Raw genomic sequence first — 20109 nt, 5'->3', positions numbered from 1 at the left:
CGAATACGCTCCCTGTGAGCTTATATTACCTTCATTTAAACTCTATTGCTGAGACTCAGGAATTCATGGACAGAATGACCAGAACAGCAAATACTACTTTTTTTTTTTTTAAAAAAAAAAAAGAAAAGCAGTTATTGGATAAACTGGTATGAGCCCAGCTGCTGTGGATAAATTGATTTTGCTGTTGCTTTAAATCTATGATGTGTTGGTATTTTGGCAGAGTAAGAAAAACAAGGATATTAGAAAGTAATTTACTGCACTGGGATTAGTAAAGAGTGTTCTGTTTCTATGATTGGGGCAGAACAGGATGGTTTAGATGTGTCTGATAAACAGGACGAGGTCTAGTCTGACAGCTGGCAACAATAGTTTTTGCTTAAAGTCAGGTGTACTAAATTAGCAAATCTATTACAAGGATACAGGAGAAATCTCACAGAAGACAGCCTTGTAGGCAGAAGTGTTGCCAAATGGGAAATGATTCATCGTCTCTGAATGGGATGAGCACTGAGCAGAAGCAGTTTAAACCTCAGACTCCTTTGGCTCATAAACCACCAAATATGCGATTAACACTTTATCTCCTCCAATCCTGCGTTTTTTATTGTCTCCTGAACAGCAGTCTATATTTAGCATCAAAATCTACTAGACTTGCTTGATTATTCTAATTTCTCTTTTGTAAGTTTGGACATGTATAGGTACATTTTTTAACTTTAAACCATAAGATATTTGGATGCATCCTAGAAATACTCCAATCTTATGACCCTTTGGCAATATTACATTTTAGTGAGGACTGTTATGCATCTGGAATGCAAGCATGACATGAGGGACCCTGGCAGGACTTGGTGAACTGACTTCAGTATAGTGCTTTTTTGTTTGTTTTGATGTTTTTATATTTAGTGAAAATACATGATTAGCTAGAGATATATTTTCATGTAGCGTGCTAGTTTGAGGGCAGCCATTCCATTTTAATTTTTAGTATTTTAAAAACTTGTCTTTCTTTAACACTGACAATGCCATTATTGTTCTGCAATACATGAAGATTAGGCCAGGTCTCTCAATATTACGAACAGGAAAAATACTTGTGAATTCTTATTTAGTTAATAATCAATGCAAAAATCAGATACAGTGTGCAAAGCTATTTGAAAGGATGTGAAGGATGGACAAGGCTTGTGTTTCTGAGTTTCAGTATGTCTCTGTTATTGTTTAATGTAAGTTATCGTATTAGCTCTAAGATATGTAGATGACAGAGAAACTAAAGGAATTAGGTCATTGGAAGTTGTTTATTATTAAATAATTGAGATGCAAAAGGAAAAATAATTTTGCTTGCTAAGTTAATACATTTCTATATTTTTCATGCCTGGGATAGCACTGGGTTAGCAGTTGAGATATCCAAGGAACAGTGTGCCTAGGAAATTAATGTAAAATTCCTCTGGAAAATGGGGTCTGGCTTCCTTGCCTCTTCCCTTGCATGTGTAGCTGTATAAGAAAGAAATGGTCGGAGTCAGGAGGAGCAATGTTTACTAAGATGTTTTGTGAGCACAGCTGCAAGAAGTTGAGGGTTTCTGGAGTGAAAGACACCAGAGTAAACGAGGTCCTTCCACTTTTATGCCCCCTCAAAATCCCCTTCTTGTCCACTCAGACTTCCTGAAGCTCATAATTGGTGTTTGAGGTCAATGGAAATGCTTGCTTGCTTGCTTGTTACGTTTGAAAGCCATTCTGTCTTTGTAGATGCCTGGTAATAAAATCTCCTCCAGCTTCCTGGAAATAGCTGGATTTGTATTCATTTGCTATTTTGCTAGAAGTGTTGATTCACAGTGTTGAACTTTTTACATTAATGCTTTATACTCCTTCCTCTTTCAGTTTCACCTGCTAGCCATTGTTTTTCTTGCCCTTCACTCTACTGCTTATCTGCTGTGTGTGCTCCTTTCTCAAAAAAAAAAAATTATTCTTTTTCACCACTTGAACATTGCATCTTCCCAAAAGATTTCTGAAATGGTAGTTTAAATTGCATAGTAAGCTTCTTTGGTGGCAGGATTCTTTCTTTCCATGTATTGTCAAGCTATTTTCATCCACATCCCTTAGTGTTCTGTTTCTTTAAAATCCCTTTCATATTATTTCCTACAGTAGTACATAAATTGTACTGATTTGATTAAATTTAAACAATTTGTGTAAAAGTAAAGCAAAACAATGAAAAGTTGGTGCTTTAATGTAAGTTTCTTTACTTTTGTTGAAGTAAAGATGATTAAACATCCAATTAGCTCATCTCTGTGTAACAGCAACAGCATCTTAAACTGTTTGGATTTGTTCTGTAGAAAACATCTGTTTACAAAGAGAAACTAAACTGTATCTGTTAATATTAAAGGACTGCAGTGATGTAACTAAATCTGTTTATAAATTGTATAGTGCATTGATTATAATTACCTCTTTGAGATTTGGAGTCACGGTTTTCTGATTGGGGGGGGAAGGCTGAACTGAGGTGCATGAGATCTTTAACAAGGTATGGGTGTGTGATACAGTCTTACTTTTCCATATGTACTTCCTGTAAGCAGTTGGTGTTTTCCCCATTTATATGGTATTACATTTCCATAGGTAGAGACACTAAGTAATCAGTGTCATCAGCTTAATAACCAGGTAAAGGTATATATAGTCCACTGATCTTTCTGCTGACCATATTTTTTTGTCAGAAGCCTTTAATAAATATTATTTAGAGCAAGACTATACTTCCAAGTAAATTGAACTGTCAAGCTGAAGAGAGAGTCGGTTTCCAGAGTTGAAAGCACTCCACTAAAAGGCTTTTCACCACAAAAGTAAATAGAGGGACATTGTGCTTAAATATTTCAACTACATTAAATGAGGAGAAGGCAGGATCCCCATTTTATCAGTGAAACATCACAATCCATGCCTGAAGTTGTGGATGTTGGTAATACAGTATGAAGATGTAAAGAGTACATCATCTATCTGTATTCCCCCATACAATGTGATTTCAGTACATCAGGTGTAGCAGTAGAACAAAATAGTGCTGAATGTGGAGTTTAGATTTGTGAAATACCTAGGGAAGATCCTTAACTAGTGAATTTTACTAGTGCTAGTTTTGAGATTGTGATCCTCATGAATTCTTTAACATTGTTTGATTTTTAGTTTTTTTTTCTAAATAATTTCCTAAAAAAAAAAAAAAATACTTCAAGTTTTATTTTTGAAATGCCAGAATTGACTCTTTTTTTTTCCTCGAAGTTCTCACCTTAGCTGTTGTCACATTTTAGAAATTGCTTCTTACAAAGCAGCTGACAATTCTTTTATTAGTGTTGATAGAGATATTTGCAGTATTTCACTGAAGAGTAGCATGAGAATTCCTGTGAGTATGAAGGGTAAATAATATGCATCCTTTTTCTTTTTTTTCCTTTTGCCTCTTCCCAGAAAAGCCCCGGCAGTAGCAGAGTGTCCCACCAGGATCATGTTTGTAGCAGAGAGAATTTTGAGACTTCCTGTTTAAATCAAGTTTGTGACTGTGTCCTGACAGACAGCAGTGATCCTGAAGTCTGAAAAGCTTCTGGTATCTACAGCTCCTCATAGCCAGGAGCCGGGGTTAGCTGCAGGTGCCTCTTGTCTGAAGCCCTTTTTGAAATTCAGGGCATTTTCATCTGGTTGGTAATTAGATCATGAATTTCTTTTGTTATTGCCTCTGCTATAGCTCATTCAGAGGGTGGAGAGTTTCACTGCAGTGAGACAAATCGAGGGCTCTGCTTCTTGTTAGCGTGTTTTTTCCCTCAGTACATTTCCATAGGTACATGAAATACATCAGTCAGAACAGAGCTATAATTTGTTTCTTGTGTTAGCTTTTTTCCCAACCCTTGTTCCTATGGGGGCAGAGAAATATATGGGTAAATTTCCATGTTGAGTTTTTTATTTACTCATCCTCAGAGGAAGAATCCTGTATTTGCTAAGTATTTTGGGGCATGCGACTTCATAATTTTGGACTAATCACTTCAGTCTAACCTGGGTCTTGCTTTAAAAACTAGCTGCTGGGATTTCAAACGTGTTTTTGAGGACTGAGGTAAGATTTTAGCATAATGATTCTTAAGAATTTTGAGATGAGAGCATCCCCTTTTCCTGAGATCTTAAATACTATTTTATTTCTGTATTTCTAGGATAATAGAATTAATGCTCATAAAAGAGTTTACTTTGCTCACATTTGAATTTTAATAACCACTTCTGCAGGTTTGAATTTAGGTGATCTTGGTTATGTTGCATTACTTTTTTAAAAAGGAATTGTTTTTAATACTGCAGGAAGGTGAATTACATTTCATTGCAACAGAGAGGATCATACAGAAAATAAAACAGGAAAGCTGGTTGGTTTGCTGATATTTAATAAATTTCTGTTTCCCAGCCTGTTTCCTGCTGTACAATTTTATGTGTAGTAAAGTGTGAGAAACAAAAGAGAGAACTTTGAAGTTGATCTTTGACTGCTGACATCCCACCCCTTTTTTTTTGAAAGTATTTTAATAGCTTTTAATTTCAAGTTATAGATTTTTGCCCCCTATTGGACCAGCATAGTATTTAGTGTTTATGTTTGTAAGTGGTGTGTTTATGATGAATTCATGATATGATAGTGTTTTTTCAAATGTTGAAAAATGGATGAGATGTGAGGGTTAGGCCATTTTGTAGCAGGGTGGAGAAGTTAAGTGGAATTTCTAGTGTGTGAAAGTTATGCGTTAGAAACATCCTGGCTGGTCTGAGAGGCTCCATCCACACTAAACCAGGAAATGCAAATATTCACAAACCCTTTGTTTTCTTAAAATTTCCCACGTGTTACTTCTGCTTCTTTTTTTGCTGTTTGAGGCTCTGATTGAAGCCCTAGCTTACACATCCCCCTGATGGGGTCGGTTTAGTACTGTAACATTCAGATCTGATTTGCCTTTTTGGTATATAGCTCAAAAAAAAAATCTTCGTGTTTTGCAACAGCATACTCAGTTTTGCTGGTTTAAACATGAGTCTCTGTAAAAGACTTGTAAGCCTTCATGGTAAGATTTAAAATGCTTGGTGAGGGCTTGCTACCTTCATTGCGAAAGTGGCAGCATAATTTCTTTCCTTTACCTCTTGACAGGCGTATCAAACAAACTGGACACATGAATAGACTTCATGACGTGTGTGGCAGTAAGCCCATCACCGAATGAATCTAGGAAATGCAAATACATTACTTGCTCGAACGAAGAATTCTGTGGTATGGGTTTTTTTGTGTTTTGTTTTACTTTTGGCTTGGAGTGGAATAAGGGAGGAGAAGTGGAAAAGGAAGCCTTTTGTTTACAGTAAAACAATGCTGTGAAGTAGACATCATGATGTTAAAACAGGAGTCTAAACATGGCAAATCTAGGCAGACTCCATCTGGCCGTGTCCGCAAGTCATTCAGACATGCCAGGCACAGACTGCTGGAGTTGTGAGTTGTTGTGTCGCTCCCCCCTTACAGGAATTTAAAGTAGCCCTGGAGACTCTGTCCCAGAATTTTATTATTGCATGAGATGAATGACTTCTTGGTTTAACTGTTTATATTCAGTGTTGCAATGTATCTCTATTAACATTTCTTCCATGATAAATGCATGGTATCTTCATCTTGAACTTTAATCTCCATGAGTTACGTGCAACTAATATGGGTCTAGAATTCTAAAAAGAGTTAAAACACAGCCTACTGTTATAGGCAGAATTTGATACAGTGACTCTACTGGAAAGGAAAATATACTGTTACTATGTTAGTTTCTGGTGTATTTTGCAGTATTGTAAATTATATTATTAGGACTTTTTTTTTTGTCATGTCTGGATAATCCATATTGCTGTTTGTAGTTTGAATGCAGGTTACGGTGGTTTTGTTTGTTTTGTCCCAAAGGATTAATCCCAATTTGTGGAGACACAGGCTTCTAACTGACAGTGTATATAAGCAGGTGCATGTGATCCTTTGAAATGGGTTTCATTTTACAGATTTTTACAACACAAGACGGATAAGGAAATATTGAATATATTGAGTTTGACCTTGCAGAAAGGTGTTTATGGGACAATTTAGAACTGTAACAATTATTAAAGGAAATTGTTTTTAAAAGGCCTTTCCTAATACTGGGATTACCCTAATATGTACTTTAAAAAAGAATAGTTTATTTAAAAGCTGTCTACCTTGTGTTTGGTGTATTAAACAAATAAAAAGGTAAGTTGTATTAAAACACTGTGTTTTAATAGGGTTAGCACTTTAAAAGTGTATCCGCACTTCTGAATTGTTCTGATGTGTATTCCAAGTCAACCGGAATTGGCATGTGATTCTAAATTTACATTGGATTTAAATTACATTGATAATTCTGAAAGGGAGTTGGAAATCAGTTTTCCACCGGTAAGAACTGGAAGTGAACGTGGTAAGCCTATGGCCAGATGTTAGCTCTCTAGATAACTGTGCCAGTTGAAGAAGCTACCACCCCTTCCAAGTTGCTGTGGCTGCTGTAGCTCTGGGGGCAGAAGGGTTTCTGGTATGCATTTCCTAATTCACAGCAGTAAAAGACATGTAGATGAAACAGTGATGGTGATTTGAGGTTTACCTGGCTGTTTCTGCTTTAGGAAGACAAGGTAGTGGTCATGCTGGTCTTCCCTGCTGCAGGGTTCCCATCTAATTTAATCGAGTAGGGTATGTCTGAAATCATCACCAGTTTGTCCTGGCTGAGCTGGGCTTCCCTCTGCATGTCGTTTGGCACCTTTGTGTCAGCACGTGCTGCCTCCGTACTGCTCCCTGTAACAGAGCAGAATTGGGGTGACCCTTTCAGCTTGCTCACGTCTTCAGAGGATGGTGTTAGGAGCTTTAGTTGGGGTAACACTGGATTTCCAGTTAAGTATGGGGAAAAATAATTAAACCTTTCTAAGAAGGGCATGCCAGCCTCTGTGTTCATATATACTTGGTGCTGATTTTTGTTTAGTGCTTGGTAGGTTGTTCTTAATTTCTAGTGATTTGTGAGACTCGAAAAGAGAAACTGTTAAAATGTGAAATTAGAGCACCCTTAAAGCAATAAAGCATGTATGCTTGCAAGAGTAATACTTTGTTTGGTGCTTGGATTCTGTTGCTTCTGTGTGCTTTGGGAAATAAAAAAAAAAAAAAAAAAAAAAAAAAAAAAACTGAATCTGAAAGATTCAGGTTGTCTCTCTGAAAGCCTGGTGGGTGTTAGGTAGTTATTTTGATATATTAATGGCAAAATATGTTTAAAAATTAAAAAATATGTTTTAAAATATATATTTTTAATAGATGTCTGGAACTGCACAGCGGAGACAGGAGGAAAACTATCAGTCTATATTAAAATGAAAAATTTGGGAGTGTATTGTTTTGGTTTTAGAGCTGCAATACTGACTGGTATGGAGTGCATTTTTCCAGGACAACTACAAGTTGCTGTCAGAAAGGTAGTTCAGCCTCTCCTTGCCTCCTCTGCAGCCACGTGCTTCTGCTACTTCCTTTGCACTAGCTCTACTGATGGCGTGGCTGTAGGATAAGGCAGTGCAGCTCTTGGAGCCAATGGAAAGCGAATCCATCTCCCCAGAGGGCTAACTTTCTGTTAAGCCAGTTCAGCTTCCTGATCTACCTTGCATCCGTATGATTGCTAGACCTGATTTGAGAGAGGAACAGCTGCAGCCCTCTTGATTGTTAGGTGCAACATGAAACCTTCAAGCTCGTGTTGATTAGTGATCATGGTTAGAGTAATAGTCAGCTGCTGTGTTCTTACGTATTTCATGTTTCAATACCTTCTTAACTCAGAACCCCTGTGCAGCTGTAAAACACACATTTGTTATGTTTCTGTATCTTTGTGTGCCCCTTCTTGATGATAATCAATTGTCATCTTATTAAAATGCACAAATTTCATTAACTTACAAGTAAATTCTTACTTTATGATTATGTTCATTCAGTTTGTTCAGCTGCAGGAAAAAAAAAACACCTTTCAAAGGAAATGAAAATTGGAAGGAAGTGAAAACTAAAAAAAATCCTCAGATTAATTGTAAAATAAAATTTAATGTGAATAGTTGGGATAAACAATTTTATTTTTAATCTTTAATAGAGAAAGTTATTACCTCAGCAGCTGTATTTGTAAATCTGTATGGCGTTATTTACAGCTCTCTTTGTTTAATGACTAGTCAAAGACCTCCTGTTTTATATCTTCCCATGTGGGAATTTAGGCAGGTCCAAGGAGGGAGTGCAAGCAGAAAAATATAAGTTGCTCAGCAGCATGCCAACAATGGATGAAAACAGTAGGAATTTGTTAGAAATGTTTAAAGTATTGAGCTATGCTGCTGGAACCTGTGCATGGTGTATCGTTTGCCCCTCTCAAATGTTTTTTTTTTTTTTTTTTAAGAAAACAAAATTAAGAAGAGTTTTATGCACTATCGAGGAAGGCATGCAATGTCAGCCATAGGTTCAGAACACCCCAAACAGTTTCTGGGTCCCAGGGGCAGCAATCTGAAAGCCAGGAGGGGCGTGCGTGTGCTCGGTTGTGTCCCTCCCTCTCCTCCCCCCCAGCCAGGCTCATTCCAATCAGCAGTGTAATTGGAATGCAACCACAGTCTGGAGGAGGAAGGGGAATTTTTGGCAAGAAGAGACAGAGCAGTTGGGAGCTTTATTCAGATTAAAGCATAGACGACCATTCATTATCAGTACAACACGCATTAGCAACAGCATAGCATTGTGTTTCTACAGCTGGGACTTATTTTAGTGATTGTATTGCAGTGCGTATTACATGCAAACAACTGGGATCTGATCACAAAAAGCAATGCTAATGGCTTTCATTAAAAGATGGTGTTTCTGTAGAGGGAAGAAAGACTTGTCTTCAAAATGAGCTGTTGTGGTAAAAATTGATAGGCAGCCTGCCTTTCTGCTCACTACCCCATGTGTTCCATATGTTCTGGAACAAGCACTTTTTGAGGGAGAAAAACCCTTGGGTGAAACAACAACAACAAAAATGTAACGCTAAAACGGCTGGTTGGATTCAGAAGGCTGAATCAGTTTCGCTGTGGTGATGACACTGAAAAGCCAGAAGATCAGTAAACACAATCTTAGCTTTGGACCCGCTCCTTTTCTTCCTCCTGTAAACCCCGGGCTGTCCGTTGACACAGTATTGGTTGCTTGCGAATGCCTGACATGAGATGGGGGTTGTTTTCTTATTAAGTCACGTACTGAATTGTAAATGTGTTATTGTGTGCTTCCTTCTGCTGCTTCAGCTTGTGTGCTCAGTTCCATGGACATTTTTGATTACTTTTTATTTTCTTACCTTTCTTCCTGTATCTTCCCTTCAAAGTATTGATCTCTCCAATACACACATTTTAAATTACTAACTTTATAGGATAGCTTAAGAAATATTAATTTTTAATACATTTTTTTAAAATCTGTATTTCTGTCATGATAACCTACATCTATGGCCCTTAGGTACTCATTGCTGTGTACAAACACATATTCAATCTTTTTAAATTTGTCATAAATCAGGAGATGCATTCTAACAGATGAGAGTACGAGCGTACCAATAACACGCATTGTACCTGTGAGGTACAGTGTTGGTATTCCTATTTTGCAGGTGTGTAACCACATGGTTACCTTTAGTGGTGGCCAGGGAGTGAGAGTGCCACCCATTCTTCTATAAACTCAGTGAACGTTTTCTTACTGAACGCTGCCCTCCTCCAGACTCATTTGAGATCTGTTGTCTTACTGTTGAAGGTGGTTAGGATCATGGAAAACCCTTAGATCATTTCCAAGATGTGTTGATTCTGTGAAATCTGATGATCTCTCTTGTTTTTCACTTGTTTTCATTCCATGTGTTTTAAAATGCATTTTTTCCCCTGCTTTCTTATTTTCCTCCGCTTTAAGTAGGGAGACCTTGCATTATATATATTTACTATTCTGAAATAAACGTACTTTTTAGCATTTAATAAAATGTTAGTAGTGTGTGACATAGGATAGGTTCCATAACAACTGTTTGAAGTCATGAGAAGTTTGATTTGCCTGTAAATACAATTCCAAAGTAAAAAGGCGGTGTAGTAACGAGTTACTTTTTTGCTAATTACTGAAGGAGAGGAGTTCAGAAAATGATATTTATCTTTCTATAAAAATTCAAATTTTCAATAATGATGGCTGCTTAATAGTACGTAAATTTTAATGGCTACTATGTGAATTAGATTACAAAAGTTTGGAGGTATTAAATATTTTCCATTTAGTTGCAATAGTTAAATCATCAGTAAACCTTTCTTTGTCAGTCCTTGGAGTAATTGGAAGAAAGAAATTGGCAAACGTGATTCACTTAATTCCTATTTTTGAGTGTTTGAGACCTGCGCATAGCAAAGCTGTCATGGAAGGAGACTGTGTGGTTTATACCATTTTGCTTTTTTTAATGTTTCTGTGAGCTGACCTGAGTAGCATACGTTAGAATGAGATCATAAGGCATGATAGAAAGATATTTAATGAACATAGAGTATGTAAAATTGATGTGCGTGTTTGTCTTGGCACGTGTACATCGTGCCTTTGTATTGGAATACTAATGTTCTCTTCTCTGTAGATTACCCAGGAAGTCTGTAATGAATATAAAGCATAGATATCCACTGACTCACTGATATTTTGTAATAAATGCTTTATCTCCTTATGTGTACTAGAAACCATTAATGTCTTTTGATGATGTACTTACAGTACAATGCTCCTTCCTCTTTTTTTCAAACCAATGTCAGGATATACAGGCGCTGATTTGTTTTCTGGTTCTGAAAACCTTCAGTGCAAGTTTAAATAGCTTAACATTTTTTTTTGTTTAGGAAAAAAAAAATAAAAATGTTATTTGTACATGTTTGTTTTAGAACAAATAACATCCTTCTGCGGCCTTGTATGCCTCTAGAGGATCTGTTAATGGTACAACCACATAGGTCTGGTAATGATGTGGGTTTGGTTCAAGAATCATCAGCATTTTGACTTGGCTTTGTCAGGTAAAAAATGATCTCGCTCTGGTTCTTTCTGTTTTTTGAAAGTTTGGCTCAAATCTGACGTAGGATAGAATCTCAAAGATAATTAAGCCCCGTGAGTTTTATGAGAATGGCTGCCTGGATAAGGAGGAGAGCCTTAGCAGTGACCTGAAATGAGAGGCACAAGCTTCAGGGAGAGATCAGGTGTTGCTAGACCACTGGAGAGCCTGCGTGGGAGAGTGTCTGTGTAAAGGCTCTACCAGTGGGAAAAGCTTCAGCTGTAGCTTTCAGTCAACCATAAAACATAAATCCATAGGAAACCAAACTTCCTTAGTTCTTATTCTCAAGGAACTATTAATCAGCTGGTTATCAGAATATTGAGAATAGATCTAATAGTGTTGAAACTGTTAGAAAAATGGAGCATAAACTGTGGTACTTTTCCCATCAGTGGGAAAAGTTTTGTGCAAAAAAGTCCTGAGATAGATTAGAGCTCTCTACGTGGAAAAAGATCATTTCATCTAGAATTGAGGTTATGCTCCTGGGACCTGAGCTTTTTTTACTTAGAAATACCTGGCAGAGAGGCTGTTCTTAATAGATGATTTCCCAGTGTCTCTCCTGTTTTGTTAACCTGACAAAGATGGAATTGGATGACATCTGACTGTCCTTAAATGTGGTTACTAGAAGGAGAAATCTCAAGCCAAAAGTATTAATTTGTTCACTAATGGCTAATTGTTGGGGAAACGGTTACTAGTTTGTATATTGTGCAACATGAGACTTTGGTTAAATTGCAGTGACAGACTTGATTAATATTTTGAAAGGAAGTTTTCGTAATGAATTAACCTTATGATTTCTTTCTGAAAAGACTAGTCAAACCTTTCATTTTTGACATTACACAATTTCAGGAACATACTGTCTGGCCTGCTGTGCTGTAGATGAATTCTGCCTGAACTGTCAGGTTTAAAAGTTTCAGCTTCATTTGGCAGTTCCCATTTTTTATAATGGATGAAATTGCGCAAATAATAGTTGTTGGTTTTCTTTTTTTGATATATTTAAGAAAGTGGCCATCTATACAAGCATCTGTTTTATTTGAATGTTTTTTGTTTGTTTTGTTTACCTCTAAATGAAACGTGGCTGCTAGATAATAATCTCTTTCTGTTCTTGGGTGAGTGGTGTTAGTTGACAGCTAGCTGTCAAGCTGAGGATATTCCTGTTGTAATAAAATCTTAAGGGACTGCAGAAGCATTTTGCAAAGTTTCTGTTGTTACCTGTTTCCATAAATATCTATTAAGTTATGAATTGTATATGGATTAAGTAGTTCTCAAATTGCTGGGTATCTGGAGGTCTCTAGTGGATTTTATTACGTGATCCTAAGGACTTTATTTGAAGGTTTTGTGGAGTGGACTATGATGAGACAGTCTGTTTGCTATACGTGCTTGAACTCCAGGTATCAGAAATACCTAAAATGTTGGGTGCATTATTAGTATTTTACCACTGTTGACCATTTACAGTCAAATTATTGGCTGAAAATCCTTAAGTGCAGCTACGCTTTAGGATTCCCATTATGTCTGTGAACTGAGAGAAATTATTTCTTGACCTTTCATTCCTTACAAAGAACAACTAACAACCTGGTACCAGGTAATTTTCTTGCACGTTAACAGTATTGTTATTAGGACCCTGTTGCAGGAAATTAATTCACTGAAACTTTTCTGGGAGCTTATATATATGTCTTTTCTATGGAATATGTTAATGCATTGTTTTATGACTACCTGTAGTTGTCAATGAGTATGTCTTTGTTTTATGGAGGACCAAGACTTGTTAGACCTCAGTAGAGTTTTAGTTAGATTTTACAGTGGTGAATTCACCTGGAAATGCTTTCATTAAAATCAAGATCTTTATGAACATGGCGACATGAAAATTGGGAAAGCATTCATTCCACTGATTTTTAGAATAATATGTAACTTGGACTGGGCTAGCATGCAAAACTATTTGGGATGGTGCTTCTCTGCCCTGACTTTGGAAATCTCTGTGACAGTGTTCATGGACTACCTTCACTTGCTTTTATTTGGCAAGATACCGTGGAAAAAAAAACAGAGAATCAGGTGCCCTGCAGTATCTGTTTGAGGATATTCAGTAGTGGAAAGCCTGACTGTTTTGAGGTGGTGTCTGTGGGATGCGCTTGCTGGATGCGCTCTTCTATCTTTGCATTTCCTGGTAGTAATTAATATCGGAGATCGCACAGAAAAAATATCCAAAGGAATCTGATACTGAAGAGTCTTCTACAGCATTGATTACAACCAAGTACCTCTATCTTCTTCTTTTTCTACTAGCTGTGGGAATTCATTCTTCCATTCAATATCTGAGAATCCTTCTGCATTACCAATAAATGCTTCAGTGTTTTGCAGGGAAATCTAATAGTTCCTGCTCACTAAACCTGCGGCAATAGATAAGAATATGTAGTTGAACAGCAATGCATTTTGTGAGATGTCTTTGTGTACTTTGGCATCTTTATATGAAACCTATCCCCCCCCCCTTTTTTATTCCCCAACTTTTATTTACTCCATTCTTATTTTTCCCTTGGTGTTTTTGGTGAGCAAGTGCAAGTGTTCCTTCTTTTTATTTTAATCAAAAAAGCCTGGAACAATTTTCATCTTCTACAGAAATAAAGTATATCTTTGGAGCCATCAAAACTCTGGCGTTAGAAGTTAGTCTACTCTACCCAAGTGTTTTTCAGGTAAAAAATTTTAGTTACTTTCAATGTAGGATAGCAGAAAAGCCTAGACTGCCTAGTGTACTTTTTTTTGTGGTCAGAAAGCTTTTCTTGTTCTGTAGAACAAAACATAAGACCCTGCATGTGAAACACCACTAATTCTACTGGAACAATTGTTCATGCCATCATGCGGTGAGGTAGTTAGAAATAATCTGGCTCACTAAATAGGCAAACACAGGAGCAGCTGAAGTTGGCACTGGTAGAAAAAAATGCGTGTGAAACTGCTGCTTGAGGAAACACTGCCATATCACTTCTACTGTAATCTACCTAAAGGTAAACTGCCAAAAGATGACACTTCTGGCTCTGCTTTCAGGAATTATTTTACACGATAATACAATGATGTAGGAGCAAATTCTTTTATGTTCATTCATGGGTTTTTGAGTAGAATTTTCTGGAATACCACGCAGGTAAATTAACCTTGTTGTTAATAACCAGTAACTTCATTTTGCATTTCTTGTTTTTCTACAGTACTGTGTGCAAAAAACTTGGTGAAAAAAGACTTTTTCCGTAAGTAGCTGTTAAAGTTTTATATGTTTATAGTTGGGATAAATATTATGCAAGCTCTGTAAATCCCTGTTTGCACATGTATTAGGATGGTTGCATTAAGGGGTTGGGGGCTCTGAGGTTTTGGAACATTTTATTTCAGGGCTTCTAACTTCTTAGGTGGCACTCATGACATTCATAATAGTAATTAAAAACAAAACACACCGTCTCCTTCCCTTGCTCCCCTCTGTTTTTTATGGAAGTGGGAAACAATTTTACTCTCACGCAAATGACATGTTTTTCAGCATTAATGCCTTGTACTTATTAAAATGTTTTTCATATAAGAACTTTCCGTCCAGCAGACATAAGTACATCTCAATTATTAACGATCATGTCATAATACTTATGTACTCTGAAATTATATTTTAATTAATAAGGGGGATGAAGGAGGCAGAAAGGAATGTTATTGGCTATGTAGGCATGCACGCACATATCACCTGCCTGCTGCCCTCCGTTTGGGAGTAGGAAGAATTCAAAAGATCAGATCTGAACTTTGAAAAGAACTTGAAGAAGGAATGATACAGAATTATATTGTAACTTGTGATACTTACAAACCTTGCCTTATATCTGATTTTTTTTGTTGTTGATTGTAAGTTTTACTTGTTTAACAGTTTAATAATGTCTAAAAACACCCCAACTTGCAATCTGTGCTGCAGTTTTGTACAGTTGGCAGCACATATCCCATGAGGTCCTGTTCCTCCCTGCCCCACGTGTGTTGCCTTTATCCCCACCTGCCTTGGCTGGCAGCAGCCTTGGGATGGTGGTGCTTGACTGGCTCTATCCTGAGTCACCCAAGGAAGCAGTGCTGGTGCAAACCTTACACTACAGAAAACGTCAGTAATGTTTCACCGCTGCAGCTGACTCACTGGGCATGCAGATGAGGGCAAGAATTAGTATGAGGGAAAAAGGCATTGGTGGTGGGACCATCTCTTTCAGGGGCAGTTAATAGCTCTGGACTGCAGTTGCAGTAGAGCTAATTGTAGGCTGCTGCGCTGGTCCTGCTTCTTTCCCATCCTCAACTGCGTAGTCCAGCACAATTTTTTTCACGGAGTTCTGTTAGCAGCTGAGCCTGTGCTAAGTTTTTCTAAGGTACTAAGATAAGAGAAAATGAAGTAGAAAACAGAGTAGACCTCAAAAGTGTGAATTGATCTGCTATAGGTAGTTTCCATTAATATGAGTAACAACTAAAATATTGATTACAATTAGCCTTAAAAATTGGAAGAATGCAGTTTTGTTTTCCGTGCCTTTTGCTGAATTCCCCATACACTGAAAACGTACTCAATTCTGAATTAAGAAAATTAAGGTGTTTGGAGGCTTTATGGGAGGATTCTCCACCCACCCCCCGCTCTAAGCGTTCAACTTAGTGATATAGACCAAGAAAAAGTTGTATGGAGTGACTTGCTAATTTAGCCTTTTCCCATGCTTTATACATAATTTAATTGTTATAACCCATTCATGGAACATGACTCATAATAAAAGCCATCTTCAAACATTTTTTTTTTTGAAAGTGCAATGATTAAGGACCCTAAAGCATCCCGATCTGTTTGCTAATTTTTGTTCCTTTCCTTTCTCTTAGGACTTCCTGATCCATTTGCTAAAGTTGTGGTGGACGGATCTGGCCAATGCCATTCTACAGATACTGTGAAGAATACACTTGATCCAAAATGGAATCAGCATTATGACCTGTAGGTGGTAACAGTGATAGCTAAAGGTTTGAAGTACAATCCTCTCAAGTACACAGAAATTTTCCAAAATTCATAATGCTGACCTATTTACAGCTTGGAAAATGTCCCAGAGTTTAGTAGTTTGCGTGAAAATTCCACTTTCTCATTTCCTTCAAAATGTAAACACAGTACTTGATTTTCTAGGGATGTCTGCAGTATGCCTTACGTGTACTAAAGCATTATTTTATTGCAATATTTTCATACTGACACCTCTCTAAAATGAAGTAATTGACAGTATTTCCCTCAAACTGTTCTTCATGTTTTTGTCGTATAGTATTAGTGTCTTTCTATCAGTCTGCCTCTTCAGTTTTTTCTCCTTTATATCATTTTCTGTCTCAAACGTTCTTTCACTATAAATTCTGATGTTATGATCGCTTGATCATCTTTCAGTGCTGTTGAGCAATATAATCAGTATGGCATGTATATGTCATGTTTTTCCTCTGTTTTTCTAAAGCATGTAATATTTCATACAATATGATTTTTAAAGCTTTTATTTTTTATGTAGTTTTCTTTGTGCTCATCCATGATTTATTTTCCCTGTCCTTTTATCCTTGTATCTTTCTATTTTTCCTTGGTATGAAAGATGAGGAAAAGAAGTGAACAGTTTTACCTCGTTGTGTCCTTCTTTCTTTCTAAGACATTGTTCAGGTCTATTTTTCCCCTCCATCTGTGTCTATATCAGAAATTGTTTGAGCATATTTATATGAAGAGCTTTTATGCTGGTGTGATGCTAACCCAGTTTCATAGTACAGCAACATATCTGTGTTTTAAAGGTTAGCTTTGGACATCAGCAAACCTATGTTAAATCCTATGTTAAGTACTAGTACACAGGGAAATTGCCTGTGTCTGTTTTTCCCAGTGGAGAAAAGCAGGTTGATAGGTTTTTCAGCAGAATGTGGAAGACTACAGTTGAGTATCGAAGACTAAATGGGTGAAGTCACTGTTCCTAATTCAGTGCAGGTTACAAAACACTTTCATTAGTACTTAACAAAATACCATTTGGCAGTTTAGTGAAATAACAGAACTTTCACTGAGGAAAGCTCTGTATTATATCTTTATTGTTGAAACTCAGTCCAACCTTGGATTTTGCATATGAGACCATAATTCAGATTAATCAGAAAAATGGATTTATAAAATCAATTTAAGATCACATAGAAGTTATGGTTCTTTTTCATAAAGACTTCTAAGTTACTTTGTTTTTATATGTTGCTAAACCTCTTAAACCTCTTTTTATATGTTACTAAACCTAAATGCTGATTTGTATAGAATTTACCTAAAGACACATGCATGCATATTTCAGACCTCTGTCCTGCCACACCCTCTCCAAGACTGGCCATCCATTTGTGAAAATTTAGCTTGAGCTTTTTCAACAGCAATTAACAGTCTGCATAGTGTCCTTATGGTGAAATTCTAGAGTAGATTGCCCTGATCTTGCAGCCTGCTGCCCCCTGTATTGGAAGGCTTTTTTTCTGTCCTGTTTCAATCTCTTTCCCAATTTACTGCATATGTGTGTGCAGCCTCCCTTGCACTTGCTCTATCTGACTTCTGGGTAAATGGATTCAATTTATGTAACCCCCAAGAAGGTAGCTGTATGGGGGAAGTCATGTGTGTAATGTTTTGCCAATTAAACCAGCTGTGTTGGGTCAGCAGCAGTGTGTCTGTGCTACTGTATTACCTTGCATCAGGAGCAAATTCTTGAGGCAAATCTCTCGGTCATCTCCACTTGCTGTGCTCTGGCTTCCAGCATCAAGCATCTCTGCACTGGATGAAGCTGAACCACAAGATGCATTCCTTGACTGCCCCGATGGTCTGCTGCTCACACGAGCTGGAGTTGGCAGAATCAGACTAGACCTAGATTAAAGAAAAATCACTGAAAAGCGAGCATAGGCTTTTATTGTTGTTTAGCTAGGTAGGCCCATTAATGAGTATTAATGCATAGCTTTACAGGGTTAAAAGGAGAGTAAGGTGGAAAGCGAAGTGCTATCAACGTGGTGGAGTCTTTGTGTGTAAAGCCTTCTTGTAACCTCTGGACAGCTTGTGAAGGGTTGCCTGCGAAGGAGGAATGATGGACCTTAATTCTGTAGTTACCTGCTGCTAAGTTCTATGTTGAAACTGTCAGCAGTTCCCCACTTCTCCCCCAATATCTGCCAGCTGTTACTTCATGTTTGAAGTGCTGTGGTAGCAATGCCAACAAGCAGTTGACAGGAATGGGTTATGAGGGCTTGTAAGTGCTCCACGTTCTCATGATTTGGAGACTTGGTTGCCTTTTAGAGAGGAGGAGGAGCAGAGGACATGGGAAACAAGGGAGGGTGTTAATATGCAATGACAGTAATGGAAAAGATAGTAAAATCTTTTGGAAAAAAATCCTTTCTGGTTATAATTTTCAAGGATGAATAGAAGGTATTTTTACATTGTTTTATAGAACAAATCATACTTGTATCTGGATACTGTAGTTGTCTTAGCTTTGAAGCAAGACTGATTGTATCGTTTTACACAAAACATAGAAAAGGGGCTTCTGGCAGAATATTTTGTTGAGGCAGATTTGGGGGTGTCTCAGTGTCACAACATTTAAAATTAATTGCATGTTACTTAAAATGTTCGGTTTTTCATAAAGGTTCTTAGACCTTCCTTTCGTTCTTCACGAGTGTTCTGACTCATTTGTGTTTTTGTTCAGGGAGACTGGGAATAAATTGCTTTTAATCAGGTACAGATCTCTTTCACTATGCTTAGCTTGTATTTTTATGAGATTTGGGGGAGGGAGGTCTTGCTGGATTGTCATAAGGAATTTGCACCTGTGCAAAACTTCCTTTTTAAGGAAGAGAATCCATAATAAAACTAGATTTTGCTTATTTAGGATATTATTTTCAATATAAATTATCTGATCTCTAGGGATAACTCCTGTGCTTGATTCTAGCAGCTGAATTTCTTAATGACACAGAAGTATACAGAGCATTTCTAATCCAAACTACAATTCAGTGTTCTGGCAAGCCTTGTAATTTGAAAATAAGCCTCTCCCTCTCAAAATTTTCTTTATGATCGTTTATCCCATTTATTGTCTTAACTGTCATTCCTTACTTAACTCTATGGAAATGTATTTCCATTTATAAACACCAGTTCCCTAGTCTTCAGTTCCTATTTGAAACAGCAAGAGATGATCACTTGTCTTTAATACAACAGTCTGTCTGCCAGTCACTATTTGGCTTTTATTTTATGATAACTTTTTACTGTAATATACCTAGTGTCAGGTCTCAACTGAACCTATTATCTGAACCAGTTAATAAGATAACGAACTTCTCCTTTTGGAGAGAAAAAAACAACAACTAATAGTTACCATCCTACTGCTAAACACCTGATGGCAGACCTCATAGCCTACAGGACTTAATATATCCCTTTCTTTGAAAATAATTGTATATTTTACAACTTTTACAACTTTGTAATGTTTACCCTAACAACACACCATTGCATGGGAACACTAGCCTGACTTATGACACTTTCACTGTTACAGGAAATACTTTGCACACCAAGCATAACCGATGGAGTCTTGGTGGCAGAATGCCTGCTTGCTTCTGTCACCACAAAGTGTAGGAAATCCACCAGAGGAAGGTGGAGTTATATAGGTTTTTTTTTAAAGCAGAATGTTGCTTTTTTTCGTACCATGAAGAATTTTGCTGTTCTTTAACAGACTGTAATAGGCTTACGTGCAGGAAAACTGTCTCTTAGCCATGTTGGATTGATTGAAGTGTCCCCAGTCTAGGAATTGTATAACAGGTTAACACTGCGGCTAATTAATCTTGTATATCATGTGATAGCATATGTAAATGGCACAGTAAGATGGATCTGTTGCAGTATATTTATGGAAAAATGTCTGAATTAGGTGGCTAATTCAAAGAGAATTTTTGTTTTGTTAACCTGATTCAGCATAATAGATACTCTGCTGTATAAGATTTAAATATATATATATTTCTGTGGTGTTGTAAAGAACAAAAAAGGGTTTGTTTTTGCCTTACGTGGCCCTTAATTCAGATTTTAGTGTGAAAGGAAGCAGCTGAATTAGTTGCTTAGATTCTTCAGTCTAGATGGGTGTGTGTAGAGGGGGAAATCTGGGAGGCTTTCCAGAGAGAGATTGCCAAATAGTTGCTGTCT

The 20109-nt window shown here is 37.2% G+C and overlaps 1 protein-coding gene across 3 annotated transcripts in view; it reads left to right on the top strand.

Moving 5' to 3' along the window:
- SMURF2 (SMAD specific E3 ubiquitin protein ligase 2) overlaps positions 1–20109 on the top strand; it is a 65388-nt gene that overhangs the window by 14479 nt on the left and 30800 nt on the right. For all 3 annotated transcript variants that reach the window (XR_004780575.2, XR_004780576.2, XM_035558981.2), the window contains exons 2-3: positions 14168–14206; positions 15819–15927. Coding sequence is in view for 1 of the 3 variants with exons in the window: in XM_035558981.2 (XP_035414874.1) it covers positions 14168–14206; positions 15819–15927 (148 nt within the window). In the remaining 2 variants the exon portion in view is untranslated. The remainder of the gene's footprint in view (positions 1–14167; positions 14207–15818; positions 15928–20109) is intronic.

This window comes from Cygnus atratus, chromosome 18, assembly GCF_013377495.2.
Source record: "Cygnus atratus isolate AKBS03 ecotype Queensland, Australia chromosome 18, CAtr_DNAZoo_HiC_assembly, whole genome shotgun sequence".
NCBI lineage: Eukaryota > Metazoa > Chordata > Aves > Anseriformes > Anatidae > Cygnus > Cygnus atratus.
Note: the sequence above shows the minus strand (reverse complement) of the source record. Positions and strands in the feature narration are given on the sequence as shown.